This window comes from Microcaecilia unicolor, chromosome 9 (assembly GCF_901765095.1).
Source record: "Microcaecilia unicolor chromosome 9, aMicUni1.1, whole genome shotgun sequence".
Lineage (NCBI taxonomy): Eukaryota > Metazoa > Chordata > Amphibia > Gymnophiona > Siphonopidae > Microcaecilia > Microcaecilia unicolor.
The window spans coordinates 197591879-197609562 of record NC_044039.1 but is presented as its reverse complement, the minus strand read 5'-3'; the positions used below and the strand labels follow the sequence as shown (position 1 = coordinate 197609562).

Below are 17684 nucleotides of genomic sequence, written 5' to 3'. Positions count from 1 at the left end.
CAGTATTTCTCCCTCCTCCTGTAAGAGGGGCTTGGGCCTGCAAAGCCTCTGGGTGCACCTCGCACCCTTTATCTTCCTTGGGATTTTTTCAGTGATTTAGAGGAGTCCGCTGATAAAAAACTAAGGTCTTCAGGTTGCAGCTTGTGAATTCTGACAGTAATAATAAGGGTTATTTTGGTACAGTCCCAGAGACAGTAGTAGCACGTCTGGTATGCATCTCACAAGAATACCTTCCACCCTCAGGAGTACCTTTTCAGTACCCTTATAATTATGTATTTGAGGTGGAGGCAGAAGGGAATTTAGAGAACATAACAGTTAATACTGGGTCAGACCAATGGTTCATCTACTCCAGTATCCTGTTTCCAGCAGTGGCCAATCCAGGTCACAAGTACCTGGCAGAAATCCAATTAGTAGCACCATGCCATGTTTCCAGTCCTGGGCCAAGTAGTGTCTTCCCCCATGTCCATCTCAATAACAGTCTATGGACTTTTTCTCCAGGAACCTGTCCATTCTTTTTTAAACCCAGATACATTAACTGCTGTTCCCATTTTCTCCAGCATCAAGAGTGAAAAAAATATATAAGTACATAAGTATTGCCATACTGGGAAAGACCAAAGGTCCATCAAGCCCAGCATCCTGTTTCCAACACTGGCCAATCCAGGTCACAAATACCTGGCAAATATCCCAAAAATGTACAAAACATTCTATACTGCTTATCCCAGAAATAGTGGATTTTCCCCAAGTCCATTTAATAATATTCCCTCTTGTTTTAAAAATATATTTCCATGCATTTCATTGAGTGTTCCCTGGTCTTTGTATTTTTTTGAATGAGGGGGGGGGGGGGGGGAAACAAAAGAAACCCACAATTAACCTCCACCCGCTCCACACCACTCAGGATTTTCTAGACCTCAAATCATATCCCCCTCCCCCCCAGCCATCTCTTTTCCAAGCTGAAGAGCCCTAACCTCTTTAGCCTTTCTTCATATGGGAGCAGTTCCATCCTATCATTTTGGTCGCTCTTCTTTGAACCTAATTCCTCTGAGGTACAGCGACCACTAATTCTTATACCTGAGATACAGCAACCAGAACTGAACACAATACTCAAGGTGAAGTTGCACCATGGAGCAATAGAGGCATTATAATAATTTTTGGTCTATTTTGCATCCCTCTCCTAATAATTCCTAGTATCCTGTTTGCTTTTTTCAGTTGCAAGACAAGAAAAGGAACACACAAAATGCAACCCCCATAGAAAAGGCTGAAAATAAGACTGACAACTTATGAGGTAGCTGGGCAAGAAATTCTATAAACTTGTCAATGCAAAACGCTTACAGGATGGTGTGGGGTTTGCACCACTTCTGCATGCAATTCTATGGCCATGTGATGCAGAGGTGTTTTCTGCACAAGAATGCTACAGGAATCTACAGGTAGGACACTGGTGAATAGCACATTGAAATGCAGGTATTAGCTATTCAGCCCCAATGCAGAGAAGTGAATGGAAAACTGTAAAAGATTCCGCAGGAGGCTGAAGCTTTCACACCACCTCAGAGAAGGCACAGAAGGGTTAGATCTTCTGCAGAACTTATTTCAATCCCCCAAGATAGCCTCCTAATTCCCCATCCACCAGCCAGAGATGCCCCCTGTCCACCCTCAACACTACCTAAAAATCCCTGTGGACCTCCTCACTTCAAGAAAATATCCCTGGTGGTCTAGTGAACATCCACCTCTCGTGAGCCCCTTTCCTGGGCCCCCCAGACTCACTCTTGCATACCATTAAAGAGAAAACAGGAGCGATGCCCACTCCAAAATGGTGGCACCCAACTCCATGCACTACATCTCAGGAAGCATCATGCAAGATAGGGAATTTTTGGCAGACCAATTTAACAGGATCACTCCTGCCTTTACTTTAAGGTACACGGGGGAGGGGGGGACAACACAGGTGGTCCAACAGACTATCAGGAATATTTTGGGTAATTTTTTTTTTTAAATCATGTTCCCCTTCCTTCTAACTGTGCACATTAATGCAGTAGTAATCTGCATGGTCATTGCTTACTGCATCAAGCAATAAACCTTTGCTTTGAGCTGTTCACTTTTGGCTGAGCACACAGCTAATGTGCCACTTTTTGCATTAGCCCCTCAGAGAAACCTTCACAGTTCTCCTAAGCTTAGAGAGATATTCTTGTTGGCACTGTTGGATGACATAACATGGTAAAACAATAAATGATAACTGATAAAGATCAATGATAGCTGATAAAGACCTTGTTAGCTTTAGAACATAGTACAAGAACAGTGGTGGGCAGACTTCTACAGTCTATGCCCTGAGAATGGCAAGGACAAATCAAACTCAGGTATAAAGTATTACATACCATGTAAAATGAGTTATCTTGTTGAGCAGACTGGACGGACCGTACAGGTCTTTATCTGCCATCATTTACTATGTTATCCAGTCTACCCAGTAAAATGAGGTGGAGAGTTGTACATGCCACCTGGTGCAGGTTCACTCTCTATGCTCTTTGAAATGCAAAAATCATTTGTAATCCACATAGGTATTTAGATATGCAGGCTATAAATAATTTTGAATAAAATGAACTGTTGCTTAGAGCAAGTGTGCTTTTTGCTTGGTTTCCATACTCTTCCCTATTTAGGGATCCTCTGTTTATTCCTTTCTGAATTCAATTATTGCTTTTTTGCTCCAACTCCTCTCAAGACCATTTCAGGCATTTCCCCATGGTTTCTGCTATTGCTATTAAGGCTATTTCTTGGCATCTTCATGTTATCGCCTTTAGTCCTACAACTTCCTCTTTTTGGGGAAAGTTTGTATGTTCATTTACGAGCTAATTAATCCTGCTTTTCAACAGAGAAAAAAAAAAAAGCAGTAATATTTCTGCCTTTAGAAGGTAGAAATGACAAGGATGACAAGTTTATCTTCTTGTAAAAGTCATATTGTCACATTTCCAAAAGGGTCACAAACAGGACTCTCACAGGTGCAGGTTCTGGTTTACTTACCTTAATGTCTCTAGTTGCTTTTAAGCCAAATCCCTCTTCTGGGAAGTCTACCAACTCAAATCCCTCTGTAGAAGCTCCATTTTCATTGGCCCACTTAATCAGCTCAGGGAAATAGTCTTCTCGTTTTCCATCAAACAAGATTGTGAGACCTATTTTTAATATACATCGAAGATGGATATTAATATAAGATCATGCAGTAGGATTTAAAAGGTTACAAACGATTCCTGCACAGGTTTATTTACTGGAACACCCAGCAACTGTCTGTTTGGATAAGGGTTTTGTTAAAATGTTATCTTTGCTTCTGTACAAAGTAAAACCACAGGATAATTTGTTTACAACCCTGGTTAAAACAGCAGCATACGGGACTCTAGATAGTTCATTTAGTTGATCTGTCTTCTCTAAATGAAACCCTTGAGGCCTCAGGTTTTCACAAAGGGTAAATGAAATGTCGCATTCAAACAGTAGGGTCATTTGGGCTCCCAGCAACAAACTATACATAAAAAGCAAAGTGGTTTCATTATTGTAGTAAAAGGGAAATGATTACTTCCGTCTAAATCTATTTTTATTATTTTTTCAGACAGTGATTTCAAAACTATTAGAACACCCTCACAGATTGTTAGTAATTGCATTGTGGGCTAAGAGAGTTCAGGTATTAATGTAGCTGCTTGTACAGTTCTAACCTTGTGAGCTACAAAGGCCTTAATGCACAGGCTACTTCCATCTCCCAAGAATGACAGCTATGATATGAAATGAGTGGTTGACAATTGCTGGTTATTTTCCCCCACCAGGATCCTTTTAAATACAAGATCCAAACAAGAACCCTCTTGGTCAGGTTCTCTCCCATCTCTTGCCAGTGTTGATACTGGCACTCTCATGTTTTGCACATCAAAATGCATTCCATTGCCCTCGGTTTGTTCTGCAATATCTAAGATGACCAACATTTTATACCTTTCTACACTTACCCTTTTGTTTTTTGCGTATTTTCTCCACCAGGCTTCGGATCTGCACATACTCTTCCCATTCCCTGCCAGGAGCAGAGGTTGGGCTGCTGCACTCTGAGGAAGAGAAACAATCCTGATACAAATACTTCATTACATCTTCACTGACAATTTTACTTGGCTCCAAAAGTGCTTTTAGTCATCACCTCTTATTAAAGCCAAAAACCACATTCCATAGCTGTTTGCACATCACAGGGGTCATTTTATAAAGCTTTACCTGCATGTTAAAGCCTGTTTTACATGCAGAAAGGGCTTTCCTAAGCCTGTGAAACTGCAGACATACAAGACATACACACATGAAGAGTGTACCTGGGGGACAAAGCCTACGCATAACATAGGCAGAGTTGTAACATACACATGTAAAATATGAATTCATGTGCTTATAAATAGCTGCCCAACTTTACAGGTGTGTATTTGTACATCAACAGTTACATTACTGGAGCTAAACCTGGAAGTCTAATTTACTGCTAATTCCATTTTACAGAAGATATTTTTACAATATAATTGGGCTCTTATATCCCACAGAGTCCCAAGAGAGTTCTATGCAGCTTACAGTAAGAGGACAAATCTGGACATTCCCAGAGAGCTACAATTTAAAAACAAAACATCAAAAAGCAGAAAATTACCTATTAAAATTTCTGAAAAAGATGTTTTAAGAGCTTTCCTAAATAATCTGTATGGAGTAATTGTTCTAAAGGAAGAGTATTCCACTATTTGGGTCATTGAAAAGGAAAAAAAAAACCAAAACCCATTAAACACAGTTATGTAGATTACTCCTTTAGGGTTAGGATACTGTAGCAATACTGGGAGCCTGTCAAACAAGGTTCTATTTTTCCACATAAGATTAACAAGATCAGACAGATATTCCGGAGCAGATCCATACAGAATAAGAAATCGTAGCACACAAATAATTCAGGGCCTAAAATTTTAACAATGGAACAGCTGATTCATATTTAGATGACTGACAAGTCATGCCACTATTCTGAAATGTTTGTAGTTTGTTTTTTTAAATAAAAGATCTTCAGATAAACTTACAAAGTGTTGCATTGCAGTAATCTGTACTAGTCTAAAAGCATTAAAATTGAAAACTTGATCTCGTTTTTTTCCATACTGTAAAATGCCTTTAAAAAAAAAAAATCACTCGACTTACATATTGTCCAAAAGTCAAGAATTCAAAGACAACTCCTAAAATCTTTAATTGCTTCTCCAACTGAAATGTAACTATTAAATAACTAATACAGTTTCCCTAAAAGGTTTTAAAAAAAGCTTCCTAAAACTGGGAACTTTAAAGAAAACAATTACCCTAAAATCTGAAATCCATTCATTAAGAATGTCAAACCCACATTCTATTATTCTATGTGGAAACTTAAACGTCTAAGACCTTACTTCCCGAGGGAAACATTCCGTAACTTGACACAAACAATGGTTCTGAGCCATGCAGATTACTGCAATGGAATATATGCGGGATGTAAAGAACAGCTTTTGAAGAAACTCCAGACAGCCCAAAACACAGCTGCCAGGCTGATATTCGGCAAAACACGATTCGATAGTGCCAAACCTCTCCGAGTAAAACTGCATTGGCTCCCAATCAAGGAACGCATTACCTTCAAAATTTGCTCTTTGGTCCACAAGATTATCTACGGTGAAACTCCAGGATATATGGTTGACTTGATAGATCTTCCAACCAGAAATAGAAATATTACATCACGTACCTATTTGAACCTCCACTAACCGAGCTGCATAGGACTCAGATATAAATCAATCTATGCATCCAATTTCTCCTAATTAGGCACACAAATGTGGAATGCACTACCAAAGACTGTGAAAACGATTTACGACCATCTTAACTTCAGGAGATCATTAAAGACTTACCTGTTTTGCAAGGCCTATCCCACTGACACTACTTAAATGCATCAACTCTGCAACATAACATAACCTTAGATCATATTAGACATTATATATTCCTTATTATCGTTGACCCTTATACCCTAACCTTACCTGACCCCTATTTCAATCTAAATTTGTTTACCCTCCCGGACTTGGCGGTCGCCTTTATGGTATTTTGTAAGCCACATTGAGCCTGCTAATGGGTGGGAAAATGTGGGATACAAATGTTACAAATAAATAAATAAAAAGTACTCACAAAAGTCTCAAACTAAGTCTGGCTATTTCTGAAAATAAAAAGACCTATCTAAAGCCCATTGGGACCAGCAAAAACAAGCCCTGGCTACCAAGGACCCACAAATGGATGTCTGTACCACTAGAGCAGAAACATCAAAGCTAGAATTTAACAGAGATGCCATATGCCGATCCTGAATGTCCTTAAGAGAACTGCTGCCATTCACAGGTACGGTATTCCTCTCTAACTACAGAGACAATGGCATCCACCAGCAGTGGCTTAAGAAGAGATTTGTCCTGTTCAGGAGCCAGATAGAGATGAATCATAGACCTTGAAAGCCTAAATGGCGCATCTGGTATGTCCAACTGTGCTTGGATGATATCTCTGATATCCTGATGCACAGGAAACAATCTTTCTGATGCACTTGACTAAAAGATTGACCTTGCACTGCTGTACAGTGGAGGATTCTTCAAAATTTAAAGTGGAAGAAACTAACATATAAGCTCCTGTAAATCCTCTTTACGAAAAATCCATACTACTGAGGGATCTTTACCAGACAGGAATGAATCTTCAACTGGATCCACAGACCCGGTGTCTTCAGAAAACTGTACATCTCCCAAACCAGCATCTTCCAAGGAGGGGCATTTCAGGATCTGTGTCGGACACATGTTCATCCTCTAGGTCCCAGGAAACTCTTGGGCGCTTAGCTGAAGATAAAACCCACTCCGACTCAGGAGCTGCTTTATGTAAAAGAAAGAAATGCCCTATACATTTGTAAAACAAATTCAGGAGGGAATTCCCCCTCAGGAACTCCCTTCTGGTCAAAAGAAGGCACTGAAGAAGACCCCAACAACTGTTCCTGAACAGGAATTGGCCTCTCTACGACAACAGGCTGCTTATCCAAAATGGTGGCGTTTCCCACCGAAGCCAGAGCTAATGAGACAGGAATCCCTGCATCAAAATGAGAAGAAACCACAGAGACTGACGAACACGATGGCACAAAAGAAAGAGAAACTGGCGGAATTTCTTTTCTCCCAGAAAGGGGGAGGGGGAAAAAAAAAAAACAAAACTCCAGCCAACAAGCACCCAACCAAGCCAAAACGGAAGGGCTGCTGAAGCAAAACGGAGCTGCTTTACTCGTTCACTTTTTCTTTTTTTAATGTGCAAATTTAACATGGCTGTCTCTCCCAGCCCTCAAAGCACCCTTCCTGCAAAGGGACCGAGGTAGTGCAATACTTTCCTTAACAGAAAAAGATGCCAGCACTCAAACAAAAAACTTGGAAGGAGTTCAAGGGGCCGGGAGGGACCTGGCCACCCAACCCCCAAGGCTTACCAAGAACCCACATGGGGCTCAGCCTTTGACTGCTACGAGAAACACCGGAGCACAGAATTAAATAAGTAATTTTTATTTATTTTTTTAAGCTAGAAAGAAGAAATAGAAAGAGACTGAAGGGCTCTCCACCTTCCACCTGCTGGAGGCTGAGAACACTGGATCCGCCTCTAGTTATCCAGGGCTTTTATTGGCTCTCTTGAGAGAGTTCAGTCTCCAACTGCTGGAAGGTGTGCACAACCCGTCACTTTCTGGGCTGGTCCACAGGAACGCTAAGGAAATAGTGATTTGGGAATCCTGTGGAACAGAAAGTTATATGGGATTCCTGTGGTGATAAAAGTTACCATGAGATTCACACATGAGTGTAGTCAATCTCCAGTGACTCCAGAATGAGTCTTGGAATGCACTGGAACACCAGATTGAGGCTTGGAATGAACAAAGAGGGGCATCTGGAGCACCAGAAGAGGCTTGGTGAATACCATCCAAAAAAAAAAAGCCACAAGAAGCTGTTAGGGTTGGGAGGAAACAGAAGGCTGCAAGCATCAACTGCTGTGGATGGAGGAGATTATCGTGGGGATAGGTGAAATTTCTGTCCCTGTAAAATGCTGCCATACTGGGACAGACCAAATGTTCATCAAGCCCAGTATCTTGTTTCCAACAGTGGCTAGTCCAGGTCACAAGTACCTGGCAAGACCCCAAAACAGTACATTTTATGCTGCTTATCCCAGAAATAAGCAGTGGATTTTCCCCAAGTCCATCTTAATAATGGCTTAGGGACTTTTTAGTAAGATTAAAAAAAAAAAAAAGGTTTGGTTAACTGCTTTTACCACATTCTCTGGCAACAAATTCCAGAGTGAAGAAATATTTTCTCTGATTTGTTTTAAATTTACTACTTTGAGGCTTCAATGTGCCCCCTAGTCCTAGTATTTTTGGAAAGAGTAAACAAGTGATTCACATCTACCTGTTCCACTTCACTCATTTTATATACCGCTATCATATCTCCATTACCCAAATTGCAAAGGACTAAAATACAAGACAACCCATGCGTCCAACTTCTGTTACATAGGCACGCGCCTGAGGAACGCATTGCCATAAGTGGTGAAAACTTATGATTACCTAAAATTCAGGAAGTGGAGGAGTGGCCTAGGGGTTAGGGTGGTGGACTGAGTTCAATTCCCACTTCAGGCACGGGCAGCTCCTTGCGACTCTGGGCAAGTCACTTAACCCTCCATTGCCCCATGTAAGCCGCATTGAGCCTGCCATGAGTGGGAAAGCGCGGGGTAAAAATGTTAACAAAAAAAAAAAAACAAAAAAACACACACCTATTCAGAAGGGCATATCCGAATGACCCAACTTAAATGACTCAACCCTGCAACACTTCACTATTAAAGATTGTATTGGACATTGATGAACTCGTTTTACCTCAACCCAACTTGATTGAATCTTATCTTCCCTATCCCAATACAACATTTTGTACCTATCCCTTACCGGATTTGGCGAATGCCTTCACAATATTATGTAAGCCACATTGAGTCTGCAAATATGTGGGAAAATGTGGGATACAAATGTAACAAATAAATAAAATATCTCCACTCAACCGTCTTTTCCCCAAGCTGAAGAGCCCTAGCCGTTTCTGCCTTTTCTCATAGGGAAGTCGTCCCACCCTCTTTATCATTTTCATCACTCTTCTCTGTACCTGCACAAGGAACAGCCCAAAAAGAAAATGGCACCTGCTGAAGGGCATGAAGAGAAGCTAGAGGCACCTGCTGACACCAGCTCTAACGCAGCACGTTTGTGTGTGTGTGTGTGTGGGGGGGGGGGGGGGTCTGAAAAAATGGCACCTGAAGGGCATGAAGCAGCAAGGCCCAATGTGCCCACCAACTCTGGCTCCGACGCCTCCCGCTCAATCCCCCAACTACAGGTGTCCTCTGCCCTCTGATGGCAGAATGGCTTTGATGGTACCATGTGCGCAGGCATGGCAGGAACCCGATGCTGCTCTGTGACTCAAGTACCGGGAGCAGTGCTTAGCATATTTGGAAGTCATTGCCATCGGCCAACCATCGACCCCCTCCCTTGCACCAGCTTCCAGCCTTGCAGCCCACACTCGAATCAAGAAGCTGCAACCTTACCAGCGCTGCTTACTGTGAGCACAGCTGTTCCTGGAATTTATTATGTATACTTTTAACACCGACTGGAGGCAACACCAGGAGGAAGGGGGGGGACCTGGCACTACCAGGTGTACCCTGCTCACCAGAGAAGGGAGCCCTCAACCCCAAAAGAAGGGTCAATTAGGCCGGGGGAGAATGGGTCATGAGCCCAGCATCCGGAGCTGCAGAGTTATGACCCTACACCTGCTAGATTGATAGAATACTGTATAATTAATATAAATTTTCCTAGGATTGACCATTTTTGCTGTATTAGGTAACCTCATACTTGCTATCTACTTTTTAGTGCTCATTATTGGATGCTAATGATGAGTAATGGTAAGGTCCAGGAATTCCGACCTGTTTAAGGATTCTGAATACATACAACCTAAAACAGCCTGCAATCAGAGTACTAACCATATATTTGTTGAGCCCATAACAATGCTTACTCAAAACCACTATGATAGATACATTAGATTATCTCCCCATGCACTATGCAACAGATACAATAGAAGCCATAGAAAGACCTCAAAAGTATTTATTAGCATGATCCACCTGAAATTGCTATTACCCATATACCTATACTTCATGAGATTTTGTAGATGAACTCATGGATTTGTCCCATTCATAAAACCTCTCTCACTACAGGTTTGAGTAAGTCTCAAGAGAGATGACATCAGGATTAAGGCCCAAGGGATTGGGTAATATAAAGGGAATTCCATATGCCCAAATAATATATCACCTGAGAATGAAATTTCCTGTCTTGCACCATACCTTCTAGCAATTTGTAAGACCAAAAACTCGCCCTCTCGTTTGATAGCTTGCTACCTTCTGGAATGGATGATGACAAGCTTGACGAGCTTTGTGTCACCCCTCCCCAGAGGGGGTGACAAGTGGGGAATGTATAATTATGGTACAGCCAGAGACCCCTCCACTAGAATGGTGGAGGGCCCAGTCATAGAGCTCAGGCCATTACAGACCTTGGCTGAGTCAGAAATCTGATGGCTGACATAACTGGGAGCTTCCTGGAAAAGTATGGCCTAGTTTGTAGCCCAGATTGAGGCCTAAAAGTTAAGTCAATAGATATGGAAACAAAATGGAGGATTTTCAACACAAATGGAAGCCCGTATCTGTTACAAAGTGGAATTTTCTCTAATGTAAGTTAGAAAAACAAGTTGAGAAATAAGTGAGTCAATAGCAGGTGCAAAGAAAATAGGGAACTAGCTGTTCCAGAGAGGAGGGAGGACTTCCTGTGAGCAGGATTGTGGTCAGCTGGTGTGAGAAAGGAAAGGCCGTAGCAAGATAGAAGCTACTCATTAGCATGAGCCAATCAGTGACAACCATGACATTAGCATAGATCCAATCAGGTATATCTACTGTCCATATTACCCATATCCTGAGGGCACCTATAAAAAATCCGGGCATTTCCTGGTTTAAGTTAGAGAGAAAAGGGTTGTCACTCTCTCTCCAAGGGAAACCAATGTGGTCCAACAGAATTGACAAATTACCTAATTGCTTTCCCCTTGTAAAACCTCTAATTGGTAAAAGAAATTATAAAAGATTAGCAAATATTTAACACCTGTTTGCAGCTTATTATATTCCTATAATTAATTGATTGTACATGCCTGTTGTCAATCACTGATTTGACTTATACCTTAGCAAATAAACTCCTCATTCCAAATGATGATTTGTGGGCTTCACTTAATGATCCAAGGCTGTAAGGTATAAATGCATTGTATAACTTGTAATCTAAATCCAGTTTGTCATAAGGCTGGTATCTTTCCTTAGACCTAACGTCTCCCTTAGAGGCAATAACTCCTTGATTACCCCAGTACTAGTGTTATTTAGAGATGGAGTCAGATTAAGGTCACTCTAGCCTTCTTGGGGGGGCTCGGGACCCCTAAATTCTCAACAATACCCACCGAGGTTTAGGTGGCTGCACATGATCACATAGAGAGACTGCCACCTGCTGGCTAAGGAACATAACCCACAAGTCTGTATGGATCTGTGGGACGATATTGAAACAGAGTTTGAGAGATAATATGTGTGCTTTGTTCTCCCTCTCCTCCCCCAAACTCTGCCAATGGTCTGGCATATTACTGCTACTGTGGGATAATGGGAGATTTTTGTTTCTTTTTCTAATGAACAGGAACCGTGTTCTCCCTCAATTCAAATCCTGACCATAGCTCCTATCAATATCTGAGCTGTAGTCTTAAAAGGGAGATTTTCAGTTCATGGTATTCCATGCTTCAACAATCTCCTTCCCCTTCATTTCTGCTTTTCTTTCTCCAGCTAACCCCTCACTAACTTCTATCACATTTAATAGCACCCCTGCCCCAACTTTCATTCGCTGTTCATGTCTCTTCCCCTCACATCCCATGTCTTCCAGCTCTCTACCACTCTCCCTCAGTACCACTCTTCTCCTCCGTTCTTTTCCTCCCTTCTCAGTCAGGACTCCTTCTGGTTACTCCCCCAGACCTTTATAGCATTATCTGCTAGCCAGTACCCCTTTTAGGGAAAGGGAATGGATATACTGCCTGTGGTTTTTTTTTGCAACCACATTCAAAGAGGTTTACATAGTTTTGTACCTGGGGGAATAGAAGGTTAAGTGACTTGCCCAGAGTCACAAGGCGCTATAGTGGGATTCAATCCCAGTTCCCCAAGATCAAAGTCTGCTGCACTAACCACTAGGCTACTCCTCCACTCCTTTACAGCCCCCCCTCTCCCAGCAGCTCAGGCCCTCACTGCTTCTTTTCTCAGCCTTTCCTTTCATTCTCCTTTTTCTGTATCAGTTTCTCACTACCTTTCCCTATTGCTCGATTGAAGCAGAACTTCTCTCCCTATGGCTGACCAAAGGAAGGAAGACTATCTGTCCTACACTGCTGCTTTTCTCTGCTCCCTATTAGCCTATTGGTCAGCTATTCCTTAGCCAGCCAATAAGCTGCAGGGGACCTAAGAACAGTAGCTTTGGGAACACCAACCTTCTTTCCAGCCTTCTCCTGCAGCCAACTGGTCAGAAGAGGAGGCAGGAGAAGCAGCTGAGGAGAGACAGCCTTCTTTCCTGCTTTTCCCTGTAGTTTTGGTGCCAGCCTAGTGCTGGAAACAATTTTTTTTTTTGGGGGGGGGGGGGGGGGTGGGGGGGGGGGAACAGGTGATCTGGCACCCACAAAGCTAGCACCTATGCTTTGCCATCACATGCTACGAGTGAGGGTGCTGTGCAGCTCGGGGGGAGAGGAAGATATCTTGCCTGGTAAGTTGAATACTGTTAGCAATAATTGGGAATTTTGTTTATAACCACATATCATCCCCATTATGTCTGACTGCCTATATGATTGGCATAGTGGAGACTTGACAACCAGCATTTAAACATGGTTAACAGGGGCTCGAATAGAGTGGCAACAGCGGCTCTGGCCACCTTGTTGGGCAGACTGTATGAGTGGCAGGAGCGGCTCTGGCCACATGCTGGGCAGACTGGAAGGACCATGTGGGTCTATCTGCTGTTATTTACATTCAATGGCCAAGCCATAAGACCAAAGGGGCACAGATCCTCCATAAGCACTGGACCTTGCTTCAGTAGGCCGTGTACCTGCGGAAGACCCCATCTAGCAGTCGAATCAGGTAAATGTACCATGGCCTCCACTGCCAATCCGAGGCTATGAGAATTATTCAAGCCCAGGTACAATGTGAGCCTTCAACACATGGCCTACTATGGGCCAAGAGGGAAGGCATACAGTAGCTATATGTCCGGTCAGGGCTGCAATTAGGCATCAATCCCCATCAAGCCTGGTTCTTTCCAGCAGCTGAAGAACTTGGGCACTTTGGCATTCCTTTTCAATGCCATAAAGTCCAGAAGTGGAGAACCCAATTGGTCCACTATTAGCTGAAAATCCTGGCTGGTTAGTTCCATCCTCCTTGGTCCAAGGAATGCCTGCTGAGAAAGTCCACCTCCACATTCAAGAGCCAATAATTGTGAGCTGCCAACAAGCAGAGAAGAATCTCTGCCATTGCATTGTCAGAAAATACTCAGACCAAGGCCTCTGCCAGAAAAGCAGCAAAGTCAGGGTAGGCATTCCGCAGTGCCCTGAGCTGCAAGCATTTATTGACTGCCGAGACTCCTGTTTTCTCTAGGTGCCCTGGGCAAGAAAAATTGTAATGAGCTCCCCAATCTGACTTGTTGGCATCCATTGTCACCACCTATCGGAAAGGGAGCTCCAGTCAGATTCCTGGAGACAACCACCACTGCATACTCATGGCAACATTTAAAATCGCTGCAGTCATTGACCCTAGAACCTGGACACAGTACCAGACTGAGCGTGCCTTGACTCTTTCTTCAAGTTTATATGGCCCATTCAAACCTTCATGCAGACATTTAGACCACAATTTAATGATGTGCTTTTTCAAAGTTTAAGTTCAAGATGAATTACATATTCCGATACACCTAGATTGCAGTTCACTTAGGCAGAGATCTACTAAGCTGCACCTAAGGCAACAGACCTGTCCAAGATTACAACCATCATCACTGGACAATCAGGAATTGAATCCTAGCTTTTCAGCCTGCTGCTCTGACTATTAGGCTACATAATACTGGTACCTATTTCTACATCACCCCCTGAGAAGTGACAGGAGAGGAGTGTAATTAGAGATCAGAGCAATTCTCTAAAGGACACTAGCAAAGAGTTGGGGGAACTGGGGACAACACAAAAACAGCACCAGAACCTACTTTGAAACTGTACCCCATAATTCTGTATTTTAAATTCTCCTTTTAATTACTATGGCAGTAAATTTTATGAAACATTCTTAATACATAAATCATATTTTACACAACGGTGGGAGCTAGTCCAGGCACCAGGAGCACCAGTCTGCTGGAAGTAGAGGAATACTAGAACCTTTCCCTATGAGAATCAGCATGTTTTACTGGTAATGCCACTGGAAAAGATCACTTTCTCTCCCTGCCCTTGCTGGCGGGAAGCAACACTACCTGCTTGTTAAGGATGATACAGCCCAGATGCCAAGGAAAGGGCTCTTATAAAGCTGCATGAGGTATAAAGTAGGCACATGGAAGGCGCACACATACTTTATGAAACCTGTGTGTAGGCATTCTCAGAGGCAACTTTAGGGCAGAGCTGCTATGTGTATTTTATAAAATGTACAACACTGCATGTGTACATTTACACCTTTAGAGCACATGCAAAATTTATGCAAGAGCATTTGTGTACTAATGGCCTAGTTTTGGATGCTTATTTTACAAATATAGGCACTTATCTTGCCTTTATAAAAAGGGCCTTAAAATAGGGAAAGGAGGGAGGATTTATTTAGCTCTGCAGCTGATTAAAGAATGGGGACAGTGGACAGTAGCCTTACTCTCTAAAGATGGCCTCACATCACAAGCCATATAAAAAAAACCAGCTGAACACTAGTTGTGATAAGCTTGGTAACCAAGTGTCCCCTGCGTATTCTGGGTCAGTTCAATGTACAACAGTTTAAATATTAAGAGTTAAGAAAATGAAGCTTACTCTGCAATAATTCACTTATCAAATTCAGCATTTCTTTTGGTGGCACTGCAGCAGCAGCTCCAGCTCCACTGCCTGACTTCTGAGTTTTCACTCTGCTCTTCTTACCCATCTTCTGGCTACAGCAGTCAAAACAAAAAATTGAATTAAAACAACAAAGAAGAGAATGAAAATATAGAAATGACTCAACATCGCTAACAAGATTTGATTTAGTTTTAAATTAAAATTAACTTGTTCAGAACAGGGCTGGTGTTAAAAATGCTGTGGCCCAGGGCAGAAATTTGGGAGAGGCCCCATAACCCATCCAATGGGCTGTATCTCATACAGCTCTAAGTAGTTTTGGGGGCTATGTCATTGCCTTGTTTGCACCTCTTCCCACACAAATACCATTCCTCATGCAAAATGTCTTGATACTTTATCTCTGGGAAAGGAATACAATAAAATAATTCTTCAAGCCTTGAAACTAATATGGGGCAGGGGCCACAAAGTTCAGTCAACTATTGTTTTCAACTTCCATAGCTAATATCAGGCACTCAAGCTCCTATCTGACTAAGCATATACAAAGAAAACAATTTCAACACAAGAAAGAAAAGGATTCTACTACTACTATTTAGCATTTATATAGCGCCTACAAAGCATACGCCGCGCTGCACAAACATAGAAGACTGATGAACTATTTCCCCCCCCCCAAAAAAAACACCACCAGTTATTACAAGAACACCACCTCTGAAAACAAGCAGCAGGGGGCCGTCTTGAACAAGTAATGGAGACAATTATCAACATGCAAACAAACATTTAGCTGCACCTGCAGTTAGGAGAGAGTTAATTTGGAAGGAGATACTCCTGGTCGGGTTTTAGTAGATCAGCCACCTGAACCAGTCCCTGAGCTTCTTGGAAACTTGGGGAGAGCATCTCGCAAATTGCAAACGCTTTGAATCCACGGAGCACAAGCCCCCCATGAATATATCAGAGAAATGTCAAAAGTTTCAGCAGGATTATCACAAGCCAGTTTCATTCACTGCACTTAGAACCTGCATAGAATATACATGCAAACTGCTTTTGGATGCAACCACAAAAGGCAGCATAGTAGATCCATGACTATGACCCTTGTAGCCTGCAGACCTGAAATGCTTACTCACCCGCTGTCACCCCCCTCCCACCCACTGTCACTCAAGCTGCTGCTTCCCTCCCTCCCGCTGGCTACGAGCCCAAGCCGCTGCTTCCCTCGCGCTGTCACCCGAGCCGCTACAGCTCCAGAAAGAAGCCGCAGCAGAGGCGACGAGGAGATAAACTTACCACCACAGCACGGCCCAAGGAAATCTCTCTATTGTTGGCGCAGCCGAGGAGGTCTCTCTATTGGCGGGCGCGCAGCCGGAACAGGAACTGACATCAGAGGGCGGGGCCGGCAGTCACTCCAAGCAAGCCACCCATGCAAGGAGGTTGGACGAAAACAGGAGGCGTCTGGGGGCGGGATGATAAACCGAAGGAGGTTTAATAGACAGGAGACCCAGTGACGTCAACGCGTTGCAACCAACCGGGTTAATCTCGGTTTCCACTCCCCCCGCGCAGCCGTCATCTCTAGTACACTCAAAACATACCTGTGAGCTGCTACTGTATCCACGTTGTCGTTCTTTTTATTCTTGGTAACATTTTTATTTCATCTCACTTCTATTTTCAAGCATGCCAGCTTGTGCAGCGTACGAATGTACACAGAGGAAGTATAATAACGGAATAACTTTCCATATGTATAGTAATTTGTTATAAACCCCAATCAGTCTGTCATTTCGAGGGGCTGGTTATAGGGACACCCTAGCATGTGTTATGTTCGTGCAGCGATTTATTTTCTCCTGGTAAAGGACCACTAAAACAGACATCATGTCATGAGAATCAGGTGCTCAACATTCAGAATTTATATCTAGTTATTTATGGCAGTTGTATCCCACATTTAACATGAATTAGGTTCAAACCTGGGAGCATTTAAAATCTTTGTTCCTGTGCCTAGATCAAACGACAAAGATGGTTTGTGGGAACTTGCTCCTTTTGTTTTGTGGATTGCAGTGCTATATTATAAAAATGCACTTAGAATTGTTTATTACTACTATTTAAAATAAATATATTAAAGAATGAGGGCAGAGCTACCTTCCTGCAGAAGTCCAGAGTCAATCTAAATGTGCCAACATTGTCCAGTTTAGCACAATATTAGCAGCCAAGTTCATACAAAGGGCCCTGTTTACTAAGGTAGATTAGTGTTTTTAGCGTGCTAACCATGTAGGCGCCTATAGGGATAGTGTAGACACGTACGATTAACACACATTTAAAAAAACATTAATGTGCCTATAACGCTGCTTAGTAAACAGGGCCCTAAGTTAATTATGTTCAGAATAAATCTGTTGCCTCATGATGCTATGTGAATATTCCATCATTGTTTCATTATTGCTACAACATATTACATATTATGGGCATTTGCTTTAAACTTGGAGTAGCCTAGTGGTTAGTGCAGTGGATTTTGATCCTGGGGAACTGAGTTCAATTCCCAATGCAGCTCCTTGTGACTCTGGGCAAGTCACTTAACCGTCCATT

The 17684-nt window shown here is 42.6% G+C and overlaps 1 protein-coding gene across 1 annotated transcript in view; it reads right to left on the bottom strand.

Moving 5' to 3' along the window:
* The window catches only part of SETD3 (SET domain containing 3, actin histidine methyltransferase), a 108195-nt gene extending 91970 nt beyond the window's left edge, over window positions 1-16225 (bottom strand). Inside the window, 4 exon segments of the mRNA XM_030214029.1 lie at window positions 3004-3152; window positions 3966-4058; window positions 15108-15223; window positions 15910-16225. Coding sequence (XP_030069889.1) covers window positions 3004-3152; window positions 3966-4058; window positions 15108-15216 — 351 coding nt within the window. The 5' untranslated portion in view covers window positions 15217-15223; window positions 15910-16225.
* Between the last annotated feature and the right edge of the window lie 1459 nt (window positions 16226-17684).